This window comes from Labrus bergylta, chromosome 8, assembly GCF_963930695.1.
Source record: "Labrus bergylta chromosome 8, fLabBer1.1, whole genome shotgun sequence".
NCBI lineage: Eukaryota > Metazoa > Chordata > Actinopteri > Labriformes > Labridae > Labrus > Labrus bergylta.
Window position 1 is genome coordinate 7,932,831 of NC_089202.1, and position 19,066 is coordinate 7,951,896.

At 38.3% G+C, this 19,066-nt stretch overlaps 2 protein-coding genes across 4 annotated transcripts in view; both read left to right on the forward strand.

The window, feature by feature from the left end:
* The first annotated feature begins 1,476 nt into the window (after positions 1-1,476).
* On the forward strand, positions 1,477-3,792 carry LOC109984427 (tumor necrosis factor receptor superfamily member 6B). The gene is made up of 5 exons (XM_020634574.3): positions 1,477-1,677; positions 2,256-2,634; positions 2,851-3,030; positions 3,174-3,258; positions 3,362-3,792. Exons 1-5 carry the CDS (start codon positions 1,660-1,662, stop codon positions 3,561-3,563), a joined length of 864 nt encoding a protein of 287 aa, XP_020490230.2. The 5' UTR covers positions 1,477-1,659; the 3' UTR covers positions 3,564-3,792.
* A 1,857-nt stretch (positions 3,793-5,649) lies between these two features.
* Positions 5,650-19,066, forward strand: part of LOC109984433 (F-actin-uncapping protein LRRC16A) — a 70,619-nt gene continuing 57,202 nt past the window's right edge. For 2 of the 3 annotated variants that reach the window (XM_065957742.1, XM_020634581.3), the window contains exons 1-2: positions 5,651-6,025; positions 9,663-9,760. In XM_065957742.1, the coding sequence (XP_065813814.1) occupies positions 5,986-6,025; positions 9,663-9,760 (138 nt within the window). In that variant the 5' untranslated portion in view covers positions 5,651-5,985. Of the gene's footprint in view, positions 6,026-9,662; positions 9,761-19,066 lie in introns of all 3 variants that reach the window. The other variant, XM_065957743.1, reaches the window with a different exon arrangement.

The window sequence follows — 19,066 nt, forward strand, 5'->3', positions numbered from 1 at the left end:
CCTAAAGAATTTGATTGCTGTTAAACCATTTTCTAAATCCTCTTTAGAGGATTCTTTACAATTTGGATCAGCAATATTGTCATCTGGCTTTGAAACATCTTTTCCACATCACACATTTCAGGATGTGTAGGTGTCAGTCTGAGCCTGGGGTGTTTCAGTGGGAATTTGACCTGAGGTTGACTCAACAAGTGAGCTGCAATTATCTTATATTATATATATATTATATTATATTTTTTATTTCAGGTACCTACATGAGTTCAACATACCTCAGATAACATCTAACAGTTTAAGTATCAGGACCAAATGATCAATAAACTTAAATGTTATTACTCACTATATTTCTAACACCAAATGTTTTAAACTCTCAATACTGTCCATGCCATCAAAGCTTGTTGCAATTCATTTAACTAATATTTTGTCCTATTCTTTGATTTAATCATTATTTTCTATGTATCATAATCCGATTAATTTCAGTGTGGTATTAACCAAAATGTGCCAGTTGGCCCGAATCCCTTAAATGAATGATAAACTCAAAGTATAAAGGTTTTATTGTGTGTATACATTCTCTGGAGAGGGAGAAAGAGATTAAACACATGCACTATACTTATTTGACACTTTGCAATATTTGAAAACAATGTCTCTCCAGTAGCTTAAGCTCAGTATTATAATGCTGTACATACCATTCAGTGATTGACTGACTCACTGACACATTTTTATAAGTGAGGGAAAAAAAGGTGACTTATGGGCATGTTGACACATGTTTGCAGCTGTTTCAACAACATTAGATTTCCCATGGAATTTTTAGAATCATTTTGTAATTCAAGTGATTGCGCAAATACAGCTATTTTCATTACACGTTATACGTTTAAGAAGTTCAAATAATGTTAGTCATGAGCTCTAAAATAATGTTGTAAAATTGTTGATTGAAACTACTGAAAATTCAAAGGGTGTAATCAATTTGGGTCTACAATAAAAAAATATATTTTTTTAAGCTTTAGTTATAGATAAGTTATAGATGGAGCTACACAGAGGTACAAAATGTTATTCCTCATTTATTTAGAATTATTTTAGATCATAAAGATTGTAAACGAGTCAGTCTTTTTCAGATAATATCCTAATATTAAACCATTATTTAAAAAGGTGGGTGATTTCATAGTTCATATCCCCCACAAAAAATCACATTTTGAGGAATGTCAACAAATCATCACATTTTATGAAGATGATTTCTGTCTTCATAAAAAATTAATATGTGGTGCATTTCTCTCTTCTTTTAAAGGAGGACAGCCGGGCAGGCAATATCCAGAGAGACAGTAAAAGTTTGCAGTTGTGTAGTGTCCATTTTGGACACTTTGGGACAGCAGGACATTTGGATGATCTCTTAATAGATTCCAGTGAATGAGAAGCTGCATTCAAATCCGTTTCTCTAAGAAACAAGAGAAAACCAGAAAGGTTGATTGTTGCAAAACTGCTTTTTTATCACCTTAATTTTTTGTGGTGTCAAATTCAACGTAACTCTGTGGTCTGACCTTTTATGGTAATTTTTTTAATACTCATTACTCACAAACCACCTAAAACACCCACACATACATGGTTCCCTAACAGTAGAGTATAAAATGAAGCTGATCACTCTGTCAAATCCTCTTCAACTGAAGCAACAACATGCACGCCATCAGTATGGTGAGTATCATTTGGGACATACCTGAGTTTAAAATCACAAGAAAATATCATCTGATGTAGAGGCAGACATTCTTTTAAGTAAATCTTATTTTAATTAAGTTGTTAATTGACAGATTGTGTCAACTGTTGTTGTATATTTAATCATATTTGAATTATTTTGTATTAATTTTATTGAAAATCTTACATTTTAACTTTACTATAATTAGGGACTTGTTTCAGATGTTGCAAGATATTTTTGTCTTACAAAAGATGGCAGCACTGTTGAGGTCAAATTTCAAAATATATAAACATGTTAAGTGAACCTTTTTAGAGTCACCATTGGCTGTTAGCTATAATTAAGACGTGAAATATTGAAGTCTTGGGTGGACACTGAAGAGTCATTAAGGGAGAAACTTCAGGTCTAATACACTTCTTTCAATTTGTTGTGATGCTAGTCGGCTTATCCCATTTTGATCTGGTTGTTGTACAGGTAGTAGTAAAAGCATGTGCTGCTGTCACAATCAGTTGTCTATCCAATAACATTTAGTAGAAGTAAAGATACACCAGACACATTTTGGTAACCTGTGGCCTCTCCACAGCTGATCTTACCGGTGCTGCTCCTCTTCTCTGCCGTGCCCCGCTCTGTCTCTGATCCCACCTATGAGCGCGTAGACCCACTGACAAGGGAAAGCCTCCTATGCAACATGTGTCCACCCGGCACGCACATGTCCGCGCACTGCAACGCCACCACGCAAACCGTGTGTAAACCGTGCAGTAATGAGCACTTCACTGAGATGTGGAACTACATGCCCAAGTGTTTGTACTGCAACACCTTCTGCCAAGGCAACATGGAGGTGGAGAAGGAGTGCTCGGCGGTCAATGACCGGGTCTGCCGGTGCGAAGAGGGCTACTACAAGAGGTATGACTTCTGTGTCAGACACACAGAGTGTGGGCCAGGACACGGAGTTCACACCAAAGGTAGGCCTATAAAAATATGGGGAAAGACAGTTTTAGTTTTTGTGAACGACTATGATAAATATGATAAAAACGATTTGAATAATTAGGCCTACATGTTTTTTTTTGTCAAAAAAGGAATCAGTCAAGAAAACAGACGTTTTCTTTGACTATATTGTTTCAAACCCGTGTAAAAGATATAGCCTACTTGATCTCTGTATATGTAATCATTTTCTTCAGGTACTATACACAAGAACACAATTTGTGAAAGATGTCCTGAGGGCACCTTCTCCAACTCATCCTCTGCGCTGGAGCCATGCGTAAATCACCAGACGTGTGCCAGCGGAGAGATAGTGTTAACGTCTGGAACGATGCACCATGACACTGTGTGTGGCACCTGCAAGGATCTTGAAAGAGGAGGTTTGTACCTGCAGTTTAGGTTTCCTGTGTTTTTGCCTTACCCACAACCAAGTATGACAATTTAAAGATTGAATTTGAGGGTGATTACTTCCTTTTTGATTGTTTTTTGTTAGAACTCATGCATCACATCTTTTTTTCCCCAGGTGAGACACTCAGGACCGTTTTCCTAGGCTTGCTAAAAGACATGCACAAGATGCCTGTGGCAAAAATGAGGAAACGTGCGTTAAGGTGAGGCCACACTCTGGGATTCACTCCCTCCGCTCTCTTTACCTGTGTAGGCTATTCTACATGTAGGCTAATAAAAAATAATTTCCCACATGTACATTCATAGGTCAGCAAAGGAGAGGCGGCCCAGGAACTTATGTCCTCTCATGTATCTCATGAGAACGTGGCTGGAAGAGGCGACACAGGATCAGCTGATACAGCTGAGAGAGATGCTGAAGGCTTTACAGCCCCTCACCCTGTCCGAAAAACTGGAGAAAACATTGAATGAGCTAAAGCAGCAGAGTCCAAACTGTCAGTTAACTTTCTGATGCTCTTGAATGACAGTATATTGGTGTAAGCAGAACAGATAGGCTACCTCTTTCTTTTATTCTCAGTTTGCCCGTTTAAAAACAAGTATTTTATGACATTTTAATAGTAATGGTTACTTAGACTATTAGAAGTGCATCAAAACATTGAAGCAAATACTGTGAAGTTGTGTATTGTGAAACTGAAACTTTTCTTGTCAAGCACACCAACCAAATAAAGATGTTGCAAATATGTTTGAATCTTCTGTTGTAATTAACATCTCAAGCAAGACACATTCTGAGGCAGCGTACAGCATACATGGTTAAAGAGCTGTGATTTACCCAAAGTGCCCAAAAGGTGTCGCCCTCTAACCTTGTTAGTGTACCTTGTGGAATAGCTGCCACACATGACTCAATTAATTTGGGGTTCTTGTAACTTTATGGGAGTTTTCACAGTGCATAAGCTGCATATTGTAATTGGTTGTAATCAATCAATTTGGGTCTACAATAAAAAAATATATTTTTTTAAGCTTTAGTTATAGATAAGTTATAGATGGAGCTACACAGAGGTACAAAATGTTATTCCTCATTTATTTAGATTCATTTTAGATCATAAAGATTGTAAACGAGTCAGTCTTTTTCAGATAATATCCTAATATTAAACCATTATTTAAAAAGGTGGGTGATTTCATAGTTCATATCCCCCACAAAAAATCACATTTTGAGGAATGTCAACAAATCATCACATTTTATGAAGATGATTTCTGTCTTCATAAAAAATTAATATGTGGTGCATTTCTCTCTTCTTTTAAAGGAGGACAGCCGGGCAGGCAATATCCAGAGAGACAGTAAAAGTTTGCAGTTGTGTAGTGTCCATTTTGGACACTTTGGGACAGCAGGACATTTGGATGATCTCTTAATAGATTCCAGTGAATGAGAAGCTGCATTCAAATCAGTTTCTCTAAGAAACAAGAGAAAACCAGAAAGGTTGATTGTTGCAAAACTGCTTTTTTATCACCTTAATTTTTTGTGGTGTCAAATTCAACGTAACTCTGTGGTCTGACCTTTTATGGTAATTTTTAACATAACTCAACGTAACTCACAAACCACCTAAAACACCCACACATACATGGTTCCCTAACAGTAGAGTATAAAATGAAGCTGATCACTCTGTCAAATCCTCTTCAACTGAAGCAACAACATGCACGCCATCAGTATGGTGAGTATCTTGGGACTATAATTAGGGACTTGTTTCAGATGTTGCAAGATATTTTTGTCTTACAAAAGATGGCAGCACTGTTGAGGTCAAATTTCAAAATATATAAACATGTTAAGTGAACCTTTTTAGAGTCACCATTGGCTGTTAGCTATAATTAAGACGTGAAATATTGAAGTCTTGGGTGGACACTGAAGAGTCATTAAGGGAGAAACTTCAGGTCTAATACACTTCTTTCAATTTGTTGTGATGCTAGTCGGCTTATCCCATTTTGATCTGGTTGTTGTACAGGTAGTAGTAAAAGCATGTGCTGCTGTCACAATCAGTTGTCTATCCAATAACATTTAGTAGAAGTAAAGATACACCAGACACATTTTGGTAACCTGTGGCCTCTCCACAGCTGATCTTACCGGTCCTGCTCCTCTTGAAGGGATTGACATCATGCTGGGGAAACAGCCTTATTTGCATTTTACAGGCAAAATAACGATATCATTTTGTGAAATAACTTGTAAAAATACTTAAATTTCCAGATGCACATGACAGCATCAATGTTGGCATTTGCTGCTCTTCACACATAAAGATGTACACAGCAGGCTGTGTGTCTCTACTAAGCCCACACCCTTATGTAGGCGGTCGCAAGCTAAATGGTCTGGGAACCTTTGTGTTCAGCCCTTTACATGGGATTGCATGTCAACTCCTCAAAGACCGCTAGAGGTCACTGATTCCCCAATTTTGGGAGGCGCTATGGGAGCTCACAGCTCATTAATATTTGGCTGACACCACCGCCGACGCCCCCCTCGTGCCACGCCACACCGCCCCGGCATCGAATCGGCTCCCTGACTGTCGCATCACGGAGCGGGGAGGGGCTCCGGTGCTCACTATTGGCTGCTGCTGTATTACCGACGACAGCTTTACGGTATAGGGCAGCGGCCAGAGAGGATGCTACTGAGAATGATTGTGGTGAAGATGATTTTATGGGGGATCTAGCGGGTTCGTTTCCTATTTCTTCAGCTTACAACCTCTGGACGGCGCGTTGTTTGTACCAGACAACATATGCGCCCGGATGCGCCTGGATACATTGTCCGGAGAGGAGCATGTAACCGGGAGTCACGCACCGGCGGCGGCGGCGGCACCACCACCTGACTCTCCTTGTCTCCTCTTTATTTGAGGCTTCTGGATGTGTTGACTGAAACCCTGCTCCTGATTTTGCCTATTTTTTTATTCAGCAAAATGAGCGAAGAAATGTCAGAGGTTCCTAAAGAGCTGCTGGGTAAGAACAAACACGAATCGTTTGTAGCCATGTGTGCAGACAGGAACAATCACTGATACACACTTTAATACCTAAGTGACTGTGTGTGCAGCGTGCATGTGCTCCTCTGTGTGTTTGCTATAGAATCCTTACTGAACTGATACCATATATCATATCTGACAGCCATATTAATGTAGCTGTGACACATATTAATCCAAGAGATACATAATTGATAGCATCCAGACCAGGGGAAGGTTTATTATTATTATTATGATTTTTTTTTTGCAGTAATAAGTATCCCTTTCCAAATCATACTATAGCATTACCAAAACACATTTTCTAATGGTGGAACAGTCAAAAACAGAACAGATGTTATACAGTAGGCTACTGTCTTGTGTTCAGACATACAGTGTTTGAACTGCAGTAAAGCCTGAAGCTGTTTATGCATGAAGTATATACAATAATGTTGATGAAATAAATGTCTGTACTGTAAATGTAATGTAGACCTCAGCGATGAAAAGCTAAATAGTTCAAGGTGTGAGTGGCCATCCTGCCACCTATAGTTTACAGGAGCATTTCCGCCACAGGAACCTGTAAACCTCACTCTTTCTCTCTTTTTTAGCAAATGTCTGCCCTTTTCCTTGTGGTATATTTGCCCTGGTTGTGGACATACACCTTAAAGTCCTGCACGCTGTTTGGCTCAAGCCCAGGGTTTCTTTGTTTGGCAAAGTAGCTCAGTTTTTGACATCTCAGTGCAATGTTGGATGAGCACAAGCTCGTGTAGACACACTCAAGCCTGCAATGTTCTTTTGGCTCAGTTTCTCCCTTTTTTAAGAGAGACAAAGACAGCAGCAGAATGTAGACGAGGCTTAAAAGAAACTGCCAGGTCATGTAGTCACATGGTCTGGCATGCATTCATTCACTGAGTCATGGAATTTCTCAGCGAATCAGTCTCTTATTTATATCCATCAAAGTATCTGGTTTAGTTATTTATATCCTTCTGTGCCCTCTCACAACAACACTAGTTTCTAATTTCAGTTTTATGTGGGTTTATTCCCCTAAATATTAAAGCACACATGGCACACTTCTTAAACCTTTTTGCCTACATTTTTTGTTTAGGTGTTGTTAAAATCTTCTCATTTAATTATCTGTGAAAGTTTAATATTCTGTTTATTTAATTTCAGCTTGTTTCAGCTCCTCATTGATTCTTAACGATGTTAACAGGTCTCAAGATCTGCAGGTCTCAAGATCTATCCCAGATTCTTTATGGTCCAACTTCCACTCAGGATTAGAGTCAGTGAATTCTCTTTCTTCATCCCTTTTCGTCAAGGATTTTCCTGAGTTGAGGCAGCTAATTTGCCCAACGCTGCACTGCACAGTTTAACTTGAGGAATCCATCTGTCATGTGGATCATGTCTTGTGGTGTTGCCTGAACGAGCTCTGATAACCAGCCATTGTTAGCAAGATGCCTCCGAATGAAATGATAAGCAAAAGTTCACAATTAGAAGAGGATGAAAACAGTAGAATATTTGCATGTGTTTAAGTTCTTAATAGTTATTTTAGTTAAAAGTATCCTTATACTTTCTTCGAGTAGAAGACAAAGGAGTTGAATGCACAAAAAAAGCATTTAAAACATTTTAAATGATGTCTTCTATCATTTCTGGGAAACATTTTCCTGTTTGTGATAAGACGCAGAAGACTTGCCTATCAGAGTTCAACAGGCGCTTATAGCTGCATGTATCTTTGAACAGTTATCGGTGTCATGCTGTTTAAAAAAAACAGAAACAGGAAACACTTAAGAGTTGGATACATATTTTTACAAAGATGTAAAATTCTGCCTGTAAACACGTTTCTATTGTAAGAGCGATATGCTGCAGCTAGAGACACCATTCAACAAGAGAGTTTCACATTCAGTAGTTAGGTACTGATCTGAGTGAAAATGTGTGATTTCATCTCTGTGATCCTGTATTTGCTGTTAATCTTGATTAGAATTAGAGGCAGACACAAGTGTTTATCTTATTTGATTTCTCTGAAAACAGAACTGTTGATTTCAGTTCAGTAAAGGGGTTTATCTTCACTTGTGGTTTTAATGTGTTTAACGAAACACAAATCTGGATTTGCTGCGGTTCCATTCATGGAAGAGTGACTTTATAGGCTTGTGAATCATTTGTTTGAGCTTCATCAAAGGCCAGACTTCTCCCATTCACCTACCTTTCACACAAGTCCCTGGTGTCATGTTTGTGCAACCTAATAGCTTTATTTGAGAAACAGGGCAGCTTTCTAGTGAAGTCCAACCCCTGTCAACATTTTTCTTTCTTTTCTTTTTTTAAAGAATGAGAGGGAAAATTGAATTAGTAGAAAATGATATATGAGGGTGTGTTAAGAACTTTTTTCTGTCTGGGGCTAAAAACCGCTGAGGCTCATGAAAATGAATACTAGGTTTCATTATATGTAAAATGCACATTAACAGCAGAGTTCATTTAGCAAATCTGGAAGAAGAACCACTTTGCACTTTCCATAATTATTTGTTTCACTTTGATTTGTTGATAGTTTAAGGATGCCTGTGGGTGAGAGCACATGCATGCAAGCCCAGATGTGCACACACAGAATCCCTCTCTGTCCCAGACACTTGTGCACAGGCTGTGTGTGGTGGTGAATGAGGAGCGCGGAGAGGCTGTTGACCCACTTGTGGTCTATAAGCCAATTCCCTGGCAGGGGAGGCTGTTTCTCTCAATTGATCAGAACAGCAAAATGCACACAGCAGCATATTTACAAAAAGTCAAATTTATTCTTGTCTCATGCGTTGATTGATGTTAATCAGACTGAGGTGCACCCATTGCAATTTCTGTTGGCCGGTTTCAGATTTTTTTCATGGTCTGACGCATAGTCTGACATGCTGATTAAGATTTTTGCAGATTCCCTTTTTCTTTCTTTAAATCATTATTGATGAGAGCAAAGCAAACATTTTTTCTAACTCTTTAGGATTATTGGTGCTGAGAAGGTGGGGCGAGTAGTGTCAACATTTTACCAAATTGTTCTCTACATAATTCTCGACAGTAAACAGTAGGCACCTTAGTTGAAGTGTAATAAAGAGTTCACTGAGTGAATGTTTCTGGCATTGATGGATCCTAAATGGGAGGCTCATAAAACAGTGGGGGTAAGGTTGAAAACAAACTGAAGATGTTAGCATGGCTGAAAGGCAAACAGCAGCAGTAAACAACATTACATTTGTTTAAAATACTGAATCTTTATAAATGTTGACCTCTGGAACTAACCATTCAATAAAATGTGCTTTATTTCTACATTTGAATATTGTTAACTGTTAATGGGGATGATGAGGAAAAGATGAAAACCCCAAATCTGACGTTGGGAAATTAGTATCCGGAGGACAGATTTCTGATGATTAACAGAAATTAAATGAATATGAGAGGACAGATTATTCTACTCATGGTGTATATTCCCCCCCCCCCCCCATAATTAATACTGACTCAATTCCAGCTTGTGATTCATGTTGGGAAGATTTATCTTTTCTTCTGATATATTCAATTTCTCTTTTTGTTTATTTTCTCAATCAAACTAAAAAACAATTTCCATTCAATGTGCAGATGTTCTGGGTCTTACTCTCTCCTTATTTCATCTCCTGTCCTCCTTTGTGCAGAGAGTGTGAGGGACGCGGTGGGGAGAAAGGTGAAGCTGTCGCTGAGGAAAAGAGTCAAACTGGAGATCAAAGGAGACAAGACGGAGAACAGAGTGTTGGTGAGTCGACTCTTGTTGCTTCCAAGCTTCTTGTTCATTAAGAGAAGGACAATCTGTCAGTCCTTTTGCCCCACATTTCTCTGCTCTTGAAAAACACAGTTTTCATTTAAGAACTTCAAAACCTTGGCGCTCTTCTCCCTCTTATCTTCAGCACTCATTATTTTAACCTTCACGCTGCATATTACTTCACTGCATTATCACTGTGTGGCTTTCCAGTCTCACTTTGATTTTCTGTAAATCAAAGAAAAACAGACTGTGAGAAATGGTGTCAGTATCACCCCGAGCATTTCTTGTCTCATTTAGTCTGAGGGCTGTTTGAACGGGCTCAGCTGATCGAGCAGTGGCATTGTAGAAAATGTCCTATTAGGAACATTTCAAAACTGTTTCCAAAAAGCATCATTATCTCTCAGTCCTGCTGGTCACTTTCAGTTTAAGTGGAACCAGCTTTAGGATCCTTAGAGCTCTCAGTCTTCATGAATTAGAAGGTTTCATAAAGCACTGCTGGTATGCTCCCAAGTATCACAGTTACGTGAGCATCTCTGTAAGGTCAAGACTCTAGACACAACCTTGAGAAAGTGTTTCACAGGATCTGAATGATTTATCACAAAATGATGAATCTGACTTAAATGTGGAAATAAATGCCAAGGACGAGGACATATCTAGTTACGTATTAAAACACAGAAAACATGTTAATCTCCTGAAAGTTCTTGCCTGAAGAATATTAAGCATCTTTCTAATTTTTTTTTGTTTTTTTTGTGTTTGTGTAAATGTTCACGTTTATGATGTTCAAAGGTATGTCATGTTAGCTACGAGCAGGTAATGTTGTATGTGCACCTGTTAATAAATAGACAGCAAATAACTGATCAATTCCATACTGAAAGGACTGACTTAAAAATGTGAAGATTAACGAGCAATTCTGGCATTTTCTGTGATTTCAAAGCAAATTCGTTGACTTTTGTTGCTTTCATGCCAAGGAAATCCACTCACATCTTACGGTGTGTCTGTAGTCTAGGTGGAAAAAGCAGCTCAGATCATTTACTGCCAGCCCCTGAGCAGTAAGTCCATTGGATGCTGAATAATTAATACCTGGTAGATCATTAAAAATGCATATTGGCTTTTCTGGACCCTAAAACAGATCAGAAGAGGACAATAGTTAAGACAGTCTAGTTCTTTCATTAAATCCTTGTCGAGCAGGGTACACCAAGTTTGATCGTTGAGTCAGAGGCGTTCAGTTGAATCTGTGCAATGTTTCATATGTGCGTCTGAGTGTGGAAATGGCAGGAGCCTTTTAGTTATACAACTCTCAGTGGAATGAGAAGCTTTTAGTTATTCAGGTCTGTGAGGAATAGAAAAAAGAAGTTTGAAAAGCTTTAAGAACAGGCCTGCAGAGTAAAAACAATTCTGCTTCGGGACATTCACTGAACTATCAGACTGGCCTGTGGGCGTTTTTAACGTTTATCTCCAGGCATTCGTAATCACTGTAGGAACTGAAATATTTCATCTAAGGACAAAAGGAGAGGAGAGGTGAGAGAATCCTCATTTCTTGTGCTCTAAATGATCTGGCAGCATGCGAAGGTGGGAGGAAGCAGGGGAGTGTTTTCTATGCAAGGAAATTGTTCTTGTCAGATCGTGAATGTAATAATTAACAGGAGACACATTTACACTTGTTGTTCTAGTTTAATCCAATTGAATGCAGCAAAGCATTCATATTAACTTTAAGGACATTTTCAATATTTTCAGCCATTCTACCACAACTCTAAATAAAGTTTTTACTTTTCATAAGTCTCTCACACTCTTGCCTTCAAATCCATTCTATGAATAAAGTAGCCCACTGGATTAGCTACTCACTGAGTTGGTGTAACCGTGTCATGCAGGTAAAGTTACTTAGTTACAGCGTGATGGTTAACATAGATTACACATTAAAGTACCTTGGAAAGGACTGTGAAAGTCATTTTTTCATTTGGCTGTACGTAAATTGTTTAAAAAAACCAAACATTTTGCAATGTCTGATCAGCTGTTCCTTACACACAAACAGTCAGCTGCCCCACACTTTTCTGTGTTTAACACTTAAAGAACTTAGCTTTGCATTAGCTTGGCAGCACGTGAGCTATTACCATAAATCAGCAGCGTATGTTAGCCAAGTTACATACCCCTCAGAAGAGACCACCAGATAGCTAACCAGCAGTTCACTTTAGACATGTTTAAACTCAGCATTTCAAATCAAATGTAATTCTTTGTCCCGTCTTAGCCCCTGTGAGCTGATGAACCCAACATTAAACATTGTTAACTTAAAATGTATACATAAATCAACCATTGTGATTTATTTTGAATTGTTGTGAATAAAGACAATAGTGTCCACAGTGGAAGGCTTCAGCCTTGTCCACTGTGTTTGGTGGCTCTCCCAGCACTGCTGATGTTATGTTTGCGGCTGCTGCTGTTAGCTGGAATAGCTAGAACACCATGTTTCTCGTAAGTGATATAGTGATCTTGCTGGCATCCCAAAGATCCATATCGTTCTGCATGATATGATTTTTTTTGTCCATACCTTCAATTTACCTCCAAAGTTTTTAAAAGATTTTGACTTTCCCGATGAGAACTTCTGTTTGAAGTTGTCTATCCTTGTCACATAAAATTATTCACCCTGTGATTTAGCCACACAAATAAAGGTCTGTTATATAATTTTTACACTATAACGTCAGTCAGTCAAAATAACTGGAGACAAGCCGATACTCATTAGTAGTTCAAAGTAAAAGTGTAACTGTCAATCTTTTGGCCACTGTGACCAAACCAGACTAGAACCTGAACATCATTCATAAATCTCTGCTTAAACCAAGTCCAACCCATCGGGTTCTGATGGGTCCCTGGGTCGAGTATCCACCCTCTAACATGGATGTAGCTCTGGGAAACTTCCCAATACTGTAAATATCTTATATTTCACCCACATTCAGAACGGATACAATTATTAGAATAAATTATGACCCAACTTGATATCTATTAAAAAATGGTCTCAAGGTACTTAAAGAAGAACCCTTAGAGATATCTTGCTCTTGATCTCTGATATGATTAAAGGTAGCACAGAAATTAGCATGGTTTTTTGTTTCTTTGCTTCAATTGTTTTTCATCAGCCACTGTAAAATGATACCAATTAAATCTATGTTGCAAAAAATCACAAAAAATGAATTGATGGTCCTCATATGATTAGCATTTTTGGCTGTAAATGAAAAGTGCAATAACTGTTTTGGCTTTGGAAACTCTGGAAAAAAAAACAAAAAACAATATTTATTACTCTATTTAGTTCATTTGCTTAGTTTGGGCCTAACTCTTTTCACATGCTTATGACAACAATTTTCCCTTGTAGGAGCTGAACACAGTGAACAGAGGCCAGTAGTGCACACATTCATATAAAACAATGCAAAGGAGTGGGAGTCAGTACTGGGAAGTGAGGAATTCCAGTGGAGTGGTTCTGGTATTCCAGACGCAGGGCATGAGAATGACTCGGTGAGTTTGTATCAACGCGCTGCTTGACCGCACTGAACAAATAAACCTCTGTTTGCTGTTCTGCACAGACACAGGGTTTGAGAAACGGATTATGGAGGAAATGGCTCTGAGTTAACACAAGTGTGTCAAGGACTTTTAGCCTGCAAACGTCTCATGATGAGAAAATTACATTCAAAGAAGTTACAGTTTTATTTGCCATCATTGTGAAGATATAGATGTCGAGTTTAAAGTGCAATAGAGTCCTGAGGGAAGTACAATGATCACTCCTCTGATTTTACACAACTCTCATGTTTCTGAGAGTTGTTGAATATCTGTTGTGGGTTTGTAAGGGGCCTTTTTGAAATGTAAAAATAACTAAGATGGCATTCTCTGCTTGGGCTTGAGCACTCAAATATTTATAAGAAAACAAGAGACACAAACTGTATGCTTGAGTTGGTTTTTTCACTTTTCAAGAAGGGACTCAAGAAGATTTAGCTCTCACGTGTTTACCCGTTCAGCGTTTTGGGAAATAGAAGTCTGATGAAGTTTGAGAATTATTGTAAATCATGATGATTAAAGACAATCACCTTTAGCTTCAGCCTATAATAACTTTATGTATTTTAACACTGATCAGAAAGACGATAAAATGACTGAAGTAATAATAAAGCTGACTGCTTTTTAGAGTTTTTACCAGCTCAATTGTTTTTCATTTAGCAGTGACATTGTTCTTTTCCCCTTTGTAACCTTGAAGTGACTTTGCTAATAATCCATGCATGAAATTAGCTTTTATAAGCAACAGTGCACATTCCTAGTTAATATGATAATATACTATAACTATGATTATAGATAGAATATCTACATCATCTTCCTTTGTAACACAGTCCAGATTTGATGTTATTAGTTGACTTTTATTGAACATCTCCTGTCAGCTCCCTGTAGCCACATACATTAAAGAGCATGTTTTACTGCAGACAGTACAGTGACTCTATCTACGTTATAAACGACACGTGTGATGAAGGGGAAAATATGGTGATTTCCTTATCACTTTGCTTGTCTGTCAAACACACAAAGCTTTCTCCCGTTTTTTTCCCCCCGCCAAGCTTCTCTCAGACTGGGAGTGGAGCTCTACAGTGCCTGAGGCGTCTCTTAAGCACACTAAAGCCTGATAGATACAGTCATCCACCTCCTTTGAAGACGGAGGGATAAAGGAGATAGAGACAATAACATTAGTCTATCAAACACACCCACTGGATTGTAGAGAGGGGAGAAGAGTGTTGATGGATGGATGGATGGAAGAAAGAGTGAGAGGAAAAAGGGCAGTGACACGTACTGTACAGGACAGTGGGGATGAATGGAGGAAGAAAAAGATTGGTACAGAAAACCAGCTGGGCGTTGTAAAACTCTTCCATTTTGAAGGACAGATGTAACCAGTGAGATAATTTGAATTTTAACAGACAATACAGGCAACTTTTTGAATTTGAAAATGTTTAATCACAATGTAGTGAAAGTTTATACTGAGGTAAATTTATTGCTAATGTTTCTAATCCAAATAAAGACCCTAAACTAATACAAGAATCAGTATTTAAACTCATCGAGGTACACATATTATGGCAATGATGATCTCTTGGTCTGTTGGTCCAGAGCAAAATATCTCGACAACTATCAGATGGACTACCATACATTTCAAAGTAGACTATCATCCAAAAAGTATGCACCATATTTACTTATAGATATGTATCAATAACTGTTGAATGAATTGCATTGGAATTTGGTGCAGATGGTGGTGACCAAGTTGATGACCCCAAATTACTGCCATCAGCAACTAAGGCTCCCTTCTTCAGTGAATGAACTATTCAGCTAGTGGAGGGATATATAAGAAAACATAAGAATGAATCATTTTTTGTCCAGATGATGAATCCTAATGACATTGGTGATCCCTAACTTTTTTCTTGTCTAATAGCAGCGAAACATTTTCACCTTTCCATTGAAATATCTCTACATCCACCTGAGCAACTTGCACAATTTATTTAATAATATTTATGTTTACCATGTAATGAATCCTTCTGATATTGGTCACCCGCATTTTGCTGAACGTGTTCACTTTGCATCTCCAAATCTTAAACAGTGATCAGCACAACTTTTGTACACAAACTCCCCAAAGGAGGATTTCCTCTGATTTTTGTCAGCCCCTGAATTTTGAAATGGCTCGATGTTTGTTGAAATGTAAGATTGTAAGAAAAGCTGTTAGAGATAATCATGACATAACATCATATTAGGGATTCCCTTGAGTTTTCATTTCACACATCCCGTCACAAGTTGTATTTCTTGAATGCCTTCGTTGATGAGAAACTACCTTAACTAATGACATTCCTAACAGCCCCATTTGTTTTTTTCTGTCTAGTTTTAATTAGTGTACTTTAAGCATGTATTCATTCATGTCAGACCATGAAGTTTAACATGGGAAACCTTGTACCTGCTGAACAGAACAGCCTGACTCCTGTTATCTCCCTAAGGCATTATAGTGCTTTTGCTTGTCATGTATCAGTGTTACTCATTCATTTAAACTATAACACTAGAGGTTTGACATCGTGTTGAGTTTCATCTTGATCTCTTGGTGTGAATAAGGGAAAGTGTATGGGTGTGTGTGCTTGTCCCAGTCAGAGACTGTCACCGACAGTTCACTGCTTTATTGTCCCTCATTGTTTGCTTTGTATTTGGGAAAGGCAGTAGTACAGAACAGATGACACAGTGTGAAACAAATCTGCACATCAACACAAATACACCTAGTGTAGCACAGATTTATGCCTTATTTAAGAGTGCCACAACACCGTGTTTGTAGTATTGAATAAAGTTACACAAGACAATTCATCTTAAAATGAACTCAATGTTTAGTCTAGATGATCAGAACCAAGCCACAATAAACGCCAATTAATTCAAGACTAATGCATCTTTTACTAGACTTAATGCACTGTAATGTTTCCAGTGGTGGCAGGTGTTCAAGAACCCAGCACTAAATCTAATCACAGAACAAAGAGTAGAACGTCAGATTCCTCTTTCTCACCATCCTCCTCCCCTTTTCTTTAACCTGGAGGTCTGTCGTTAGGGGCAGTTGGAAATTAGAAGTGACCCAGTTCTTTACTCCCTGATGATAACCTTTAATGTCCTCTCCTGGGAACCAGCAGGAGTATCTTTTGTCTTTTATACTAAAATATTTTCCTTAAAGGCTAGATAGAAAGTTTTGGTTACATTTTAATTTCCTTGAAGACTATGTAATCATGTCTTTGCTGCAGACTGCTGATGTTTTTTAAAGTATTGATGACTTTCTTCTTTTTTATCGAGAAAGCTGCTAACTGACATTACTTCAAGTTGCATGCATGGAAATCAATGCATGGAAGGAAATGACTGTACTTTTTAAAATATATATTTTTAACAACTAAGAGCCTTGCTGATATTATCGCCTCCCTCCGTTTCATAATGCTGTTTCTTTCTAGATTCTGTTACCACAACAGGTGAACTTTGAGTGGAGAGGCTTGTTAGTAAGAGAGAGCTGAAAAACACCGGCAGCAGCATTTTCAACAACGGTGGGATTATATCTCCCATCGCTGACTCTGTTTGAATCTAGGCAGACTTTTAGGATAACGTCTCATGGGCTTGTTTAAAGGATTTGTTGTGTTGCCATCCGATGTGCAAACCTTAACTGTTTAAATTCTGTCGATTTGTAAGACTAACTCTTAAGTTCAGTTTCTATTTCAGTCATGAGTCCCGCTCTGCTGCGAAGCAAAAGGGAAGGAGAAACATCTGTTGAAGCATAGAACTGTAGCAACATTTGTTATGAATTGGTGCAATACAAATAAAGATTGATTGATATCAGATATAGTGTACTTTGTAGCCCAATAGTGGGATCTCTCTATGTTGTTGTTTTGGCAGTTCTTCAGCGCATTCTAATCCTTCATGATCTAAGATAGTCTTACTGCTCACGTGGCTGACGGGGCGCAGGGTGGCTGTTTGTCATGAGACTTAAGCCCCGCCTCTTTGCCTGATGTTGGGTTGAGATTACCATTCAGGCTTCATTCATGTTTATTTACACTCTATGGTGGCATCATAGTATAATTGCTCTGTTGTTTTGAGTTCTACCTACAATAAAATGTACGGCATTTTCATTTCAATGATTGTGGTGTGATATCTATGTTTGTTTAGGATTTAATTACGCCTACCTTTTTTTAGGTTGAAGAATAACAGTGTAATGAGGAAGGGAAACAGTGATGGATGGGAACCAAACTTGACTGGTTTCCAGAAAGTGGTCATTCTTCTTTAATAGAACTATCTAGCTTGTTTCTATTTTTCCAAATTTGTGACCACACAGACCTTACTGACTTCCCTGCTTTGATTTCATTTTTAGGTCGAGAACCTGAGTCGACATGAACATAGAAATACTGTTCTTTGTCCTTTAACCAAAGTTCAAGCCACGTTCAAACAGATATGTTGTTGTCTGATATGATAATGATGTTTGGCACACAATCATTGTGTCTATTAAAGACTTAACCATGCTTCAAAGTCCTCTATTATCAGCCATGATGCTGAGGTAATTATTAATATAATTGGGGTGACATTCAGAGCTAACCAGGCAGAACAACTGTGTCAAACAGGTCACAGTTTTCCTGCTGAGTATAACCCAAAGAGCTGTCTTTAATGATCTGTGTTTTGTCAACTGAACCACATAAGGCATTTGTTATGGCGTAGCATTTGTAAAGTGAATTATTACTTATCAGTGCATGACTTTTTACTTTAAAGAAGCAATATGTAAGATGTCTACGAAGTCAAATCATAAAATACCTAACTGAATAATTGAACATTAAGGACATGCTATGCTATGTTGTAAAGTGCTGGCTTCTATATGTATGTCCTCCTTCAATTCAAATCTTTCTAAGTTTTGATTTTGGTCCGGAATGGTCTGTATTTGTTTTGACCAGGGAAGTAAGCCTTTCTTAAGGCTCCCCCACACGGCTGTTTTATACGCCCCTCAGTTAACCTGGCAAAAAGCAAACCAACAGATGTTGCAGCGATGGAAGCGGACAAGAGAACTGGTTCAGATATGTCTGATTCTACCCGACCTAAAAAGCCTCTGCATTTGTACTGAGCTCCACGATCAGACACGTGGTAAAGCTAGGATAAATATTGGAGATACTTTTGAAAAATGGAGAGAGATTAGGACGCAGAAAAGGTTTCAAGAATGATGCAGAGCTGGATAAATACCAAAGCTTCAGCGTCTGCGTCATGGCAACCCGCTTGCGTATCGACTCTAGGGAGGAGGGGGGCGGGGGATAAAAAACGCTCGCCACTGTTTTGAATTTGCACTGCAGTATCAATTTTAAACGTTTCATAGTTAAATATTTCTCCTTTGAGTTCTAATTCAGGGATGCTCTGAACCAAAATTTTAATAGAAATAAATAAATAAAACGAGACCTTAAAACTAGTGTACAAATTCTAAGAGAATATTGTTGAAGTGTTTTTTGGATCTCTCTAACCCTACTTATTGTGCATGTGTAGGAAAACAACTCAGCAACTGCTGTCTCTCCCAGCTGTCTGCGGTGTGCATTTAATTCACCTTCTTGCTTGGAACCGACAGTGTCAAATGTAGTTCAGTCCAGCTGTGGAACATCAGCGGTGACTGGGTTCCTCCCTCATACAGATCTAAATATGGATATATTTAAAAATTTAGTGTTTTTTGGCTAAAATAATCTCATTTGTTACACTTCTCTGCTTTCAGATCAAACAGAGCTGAATGTTATCTCCTCATGCATTTAAATAAGATGAAAGAACCTGAAATAC

Excerpts from the sequence above, each read along its gene's own strand:
- LOC109984427 (XM_020634574.3), top strand. Across the intron at positions 3,031-3,173 it reads CAAGGATCTTGAAAGAGGAG|GTGAGACACTCAGGACCGTT; the intron begins GTTTGTACCTGC and ends TTTTTTCCCCAG. Across the intron at positions 3,259-3,361 it reads ATGAGGAAACGTGCGTTAAG|GTCAGCAAAGGAGAGGCGGC; the intron begins GTGAGGCCACAC and ends GTACATTCATAG.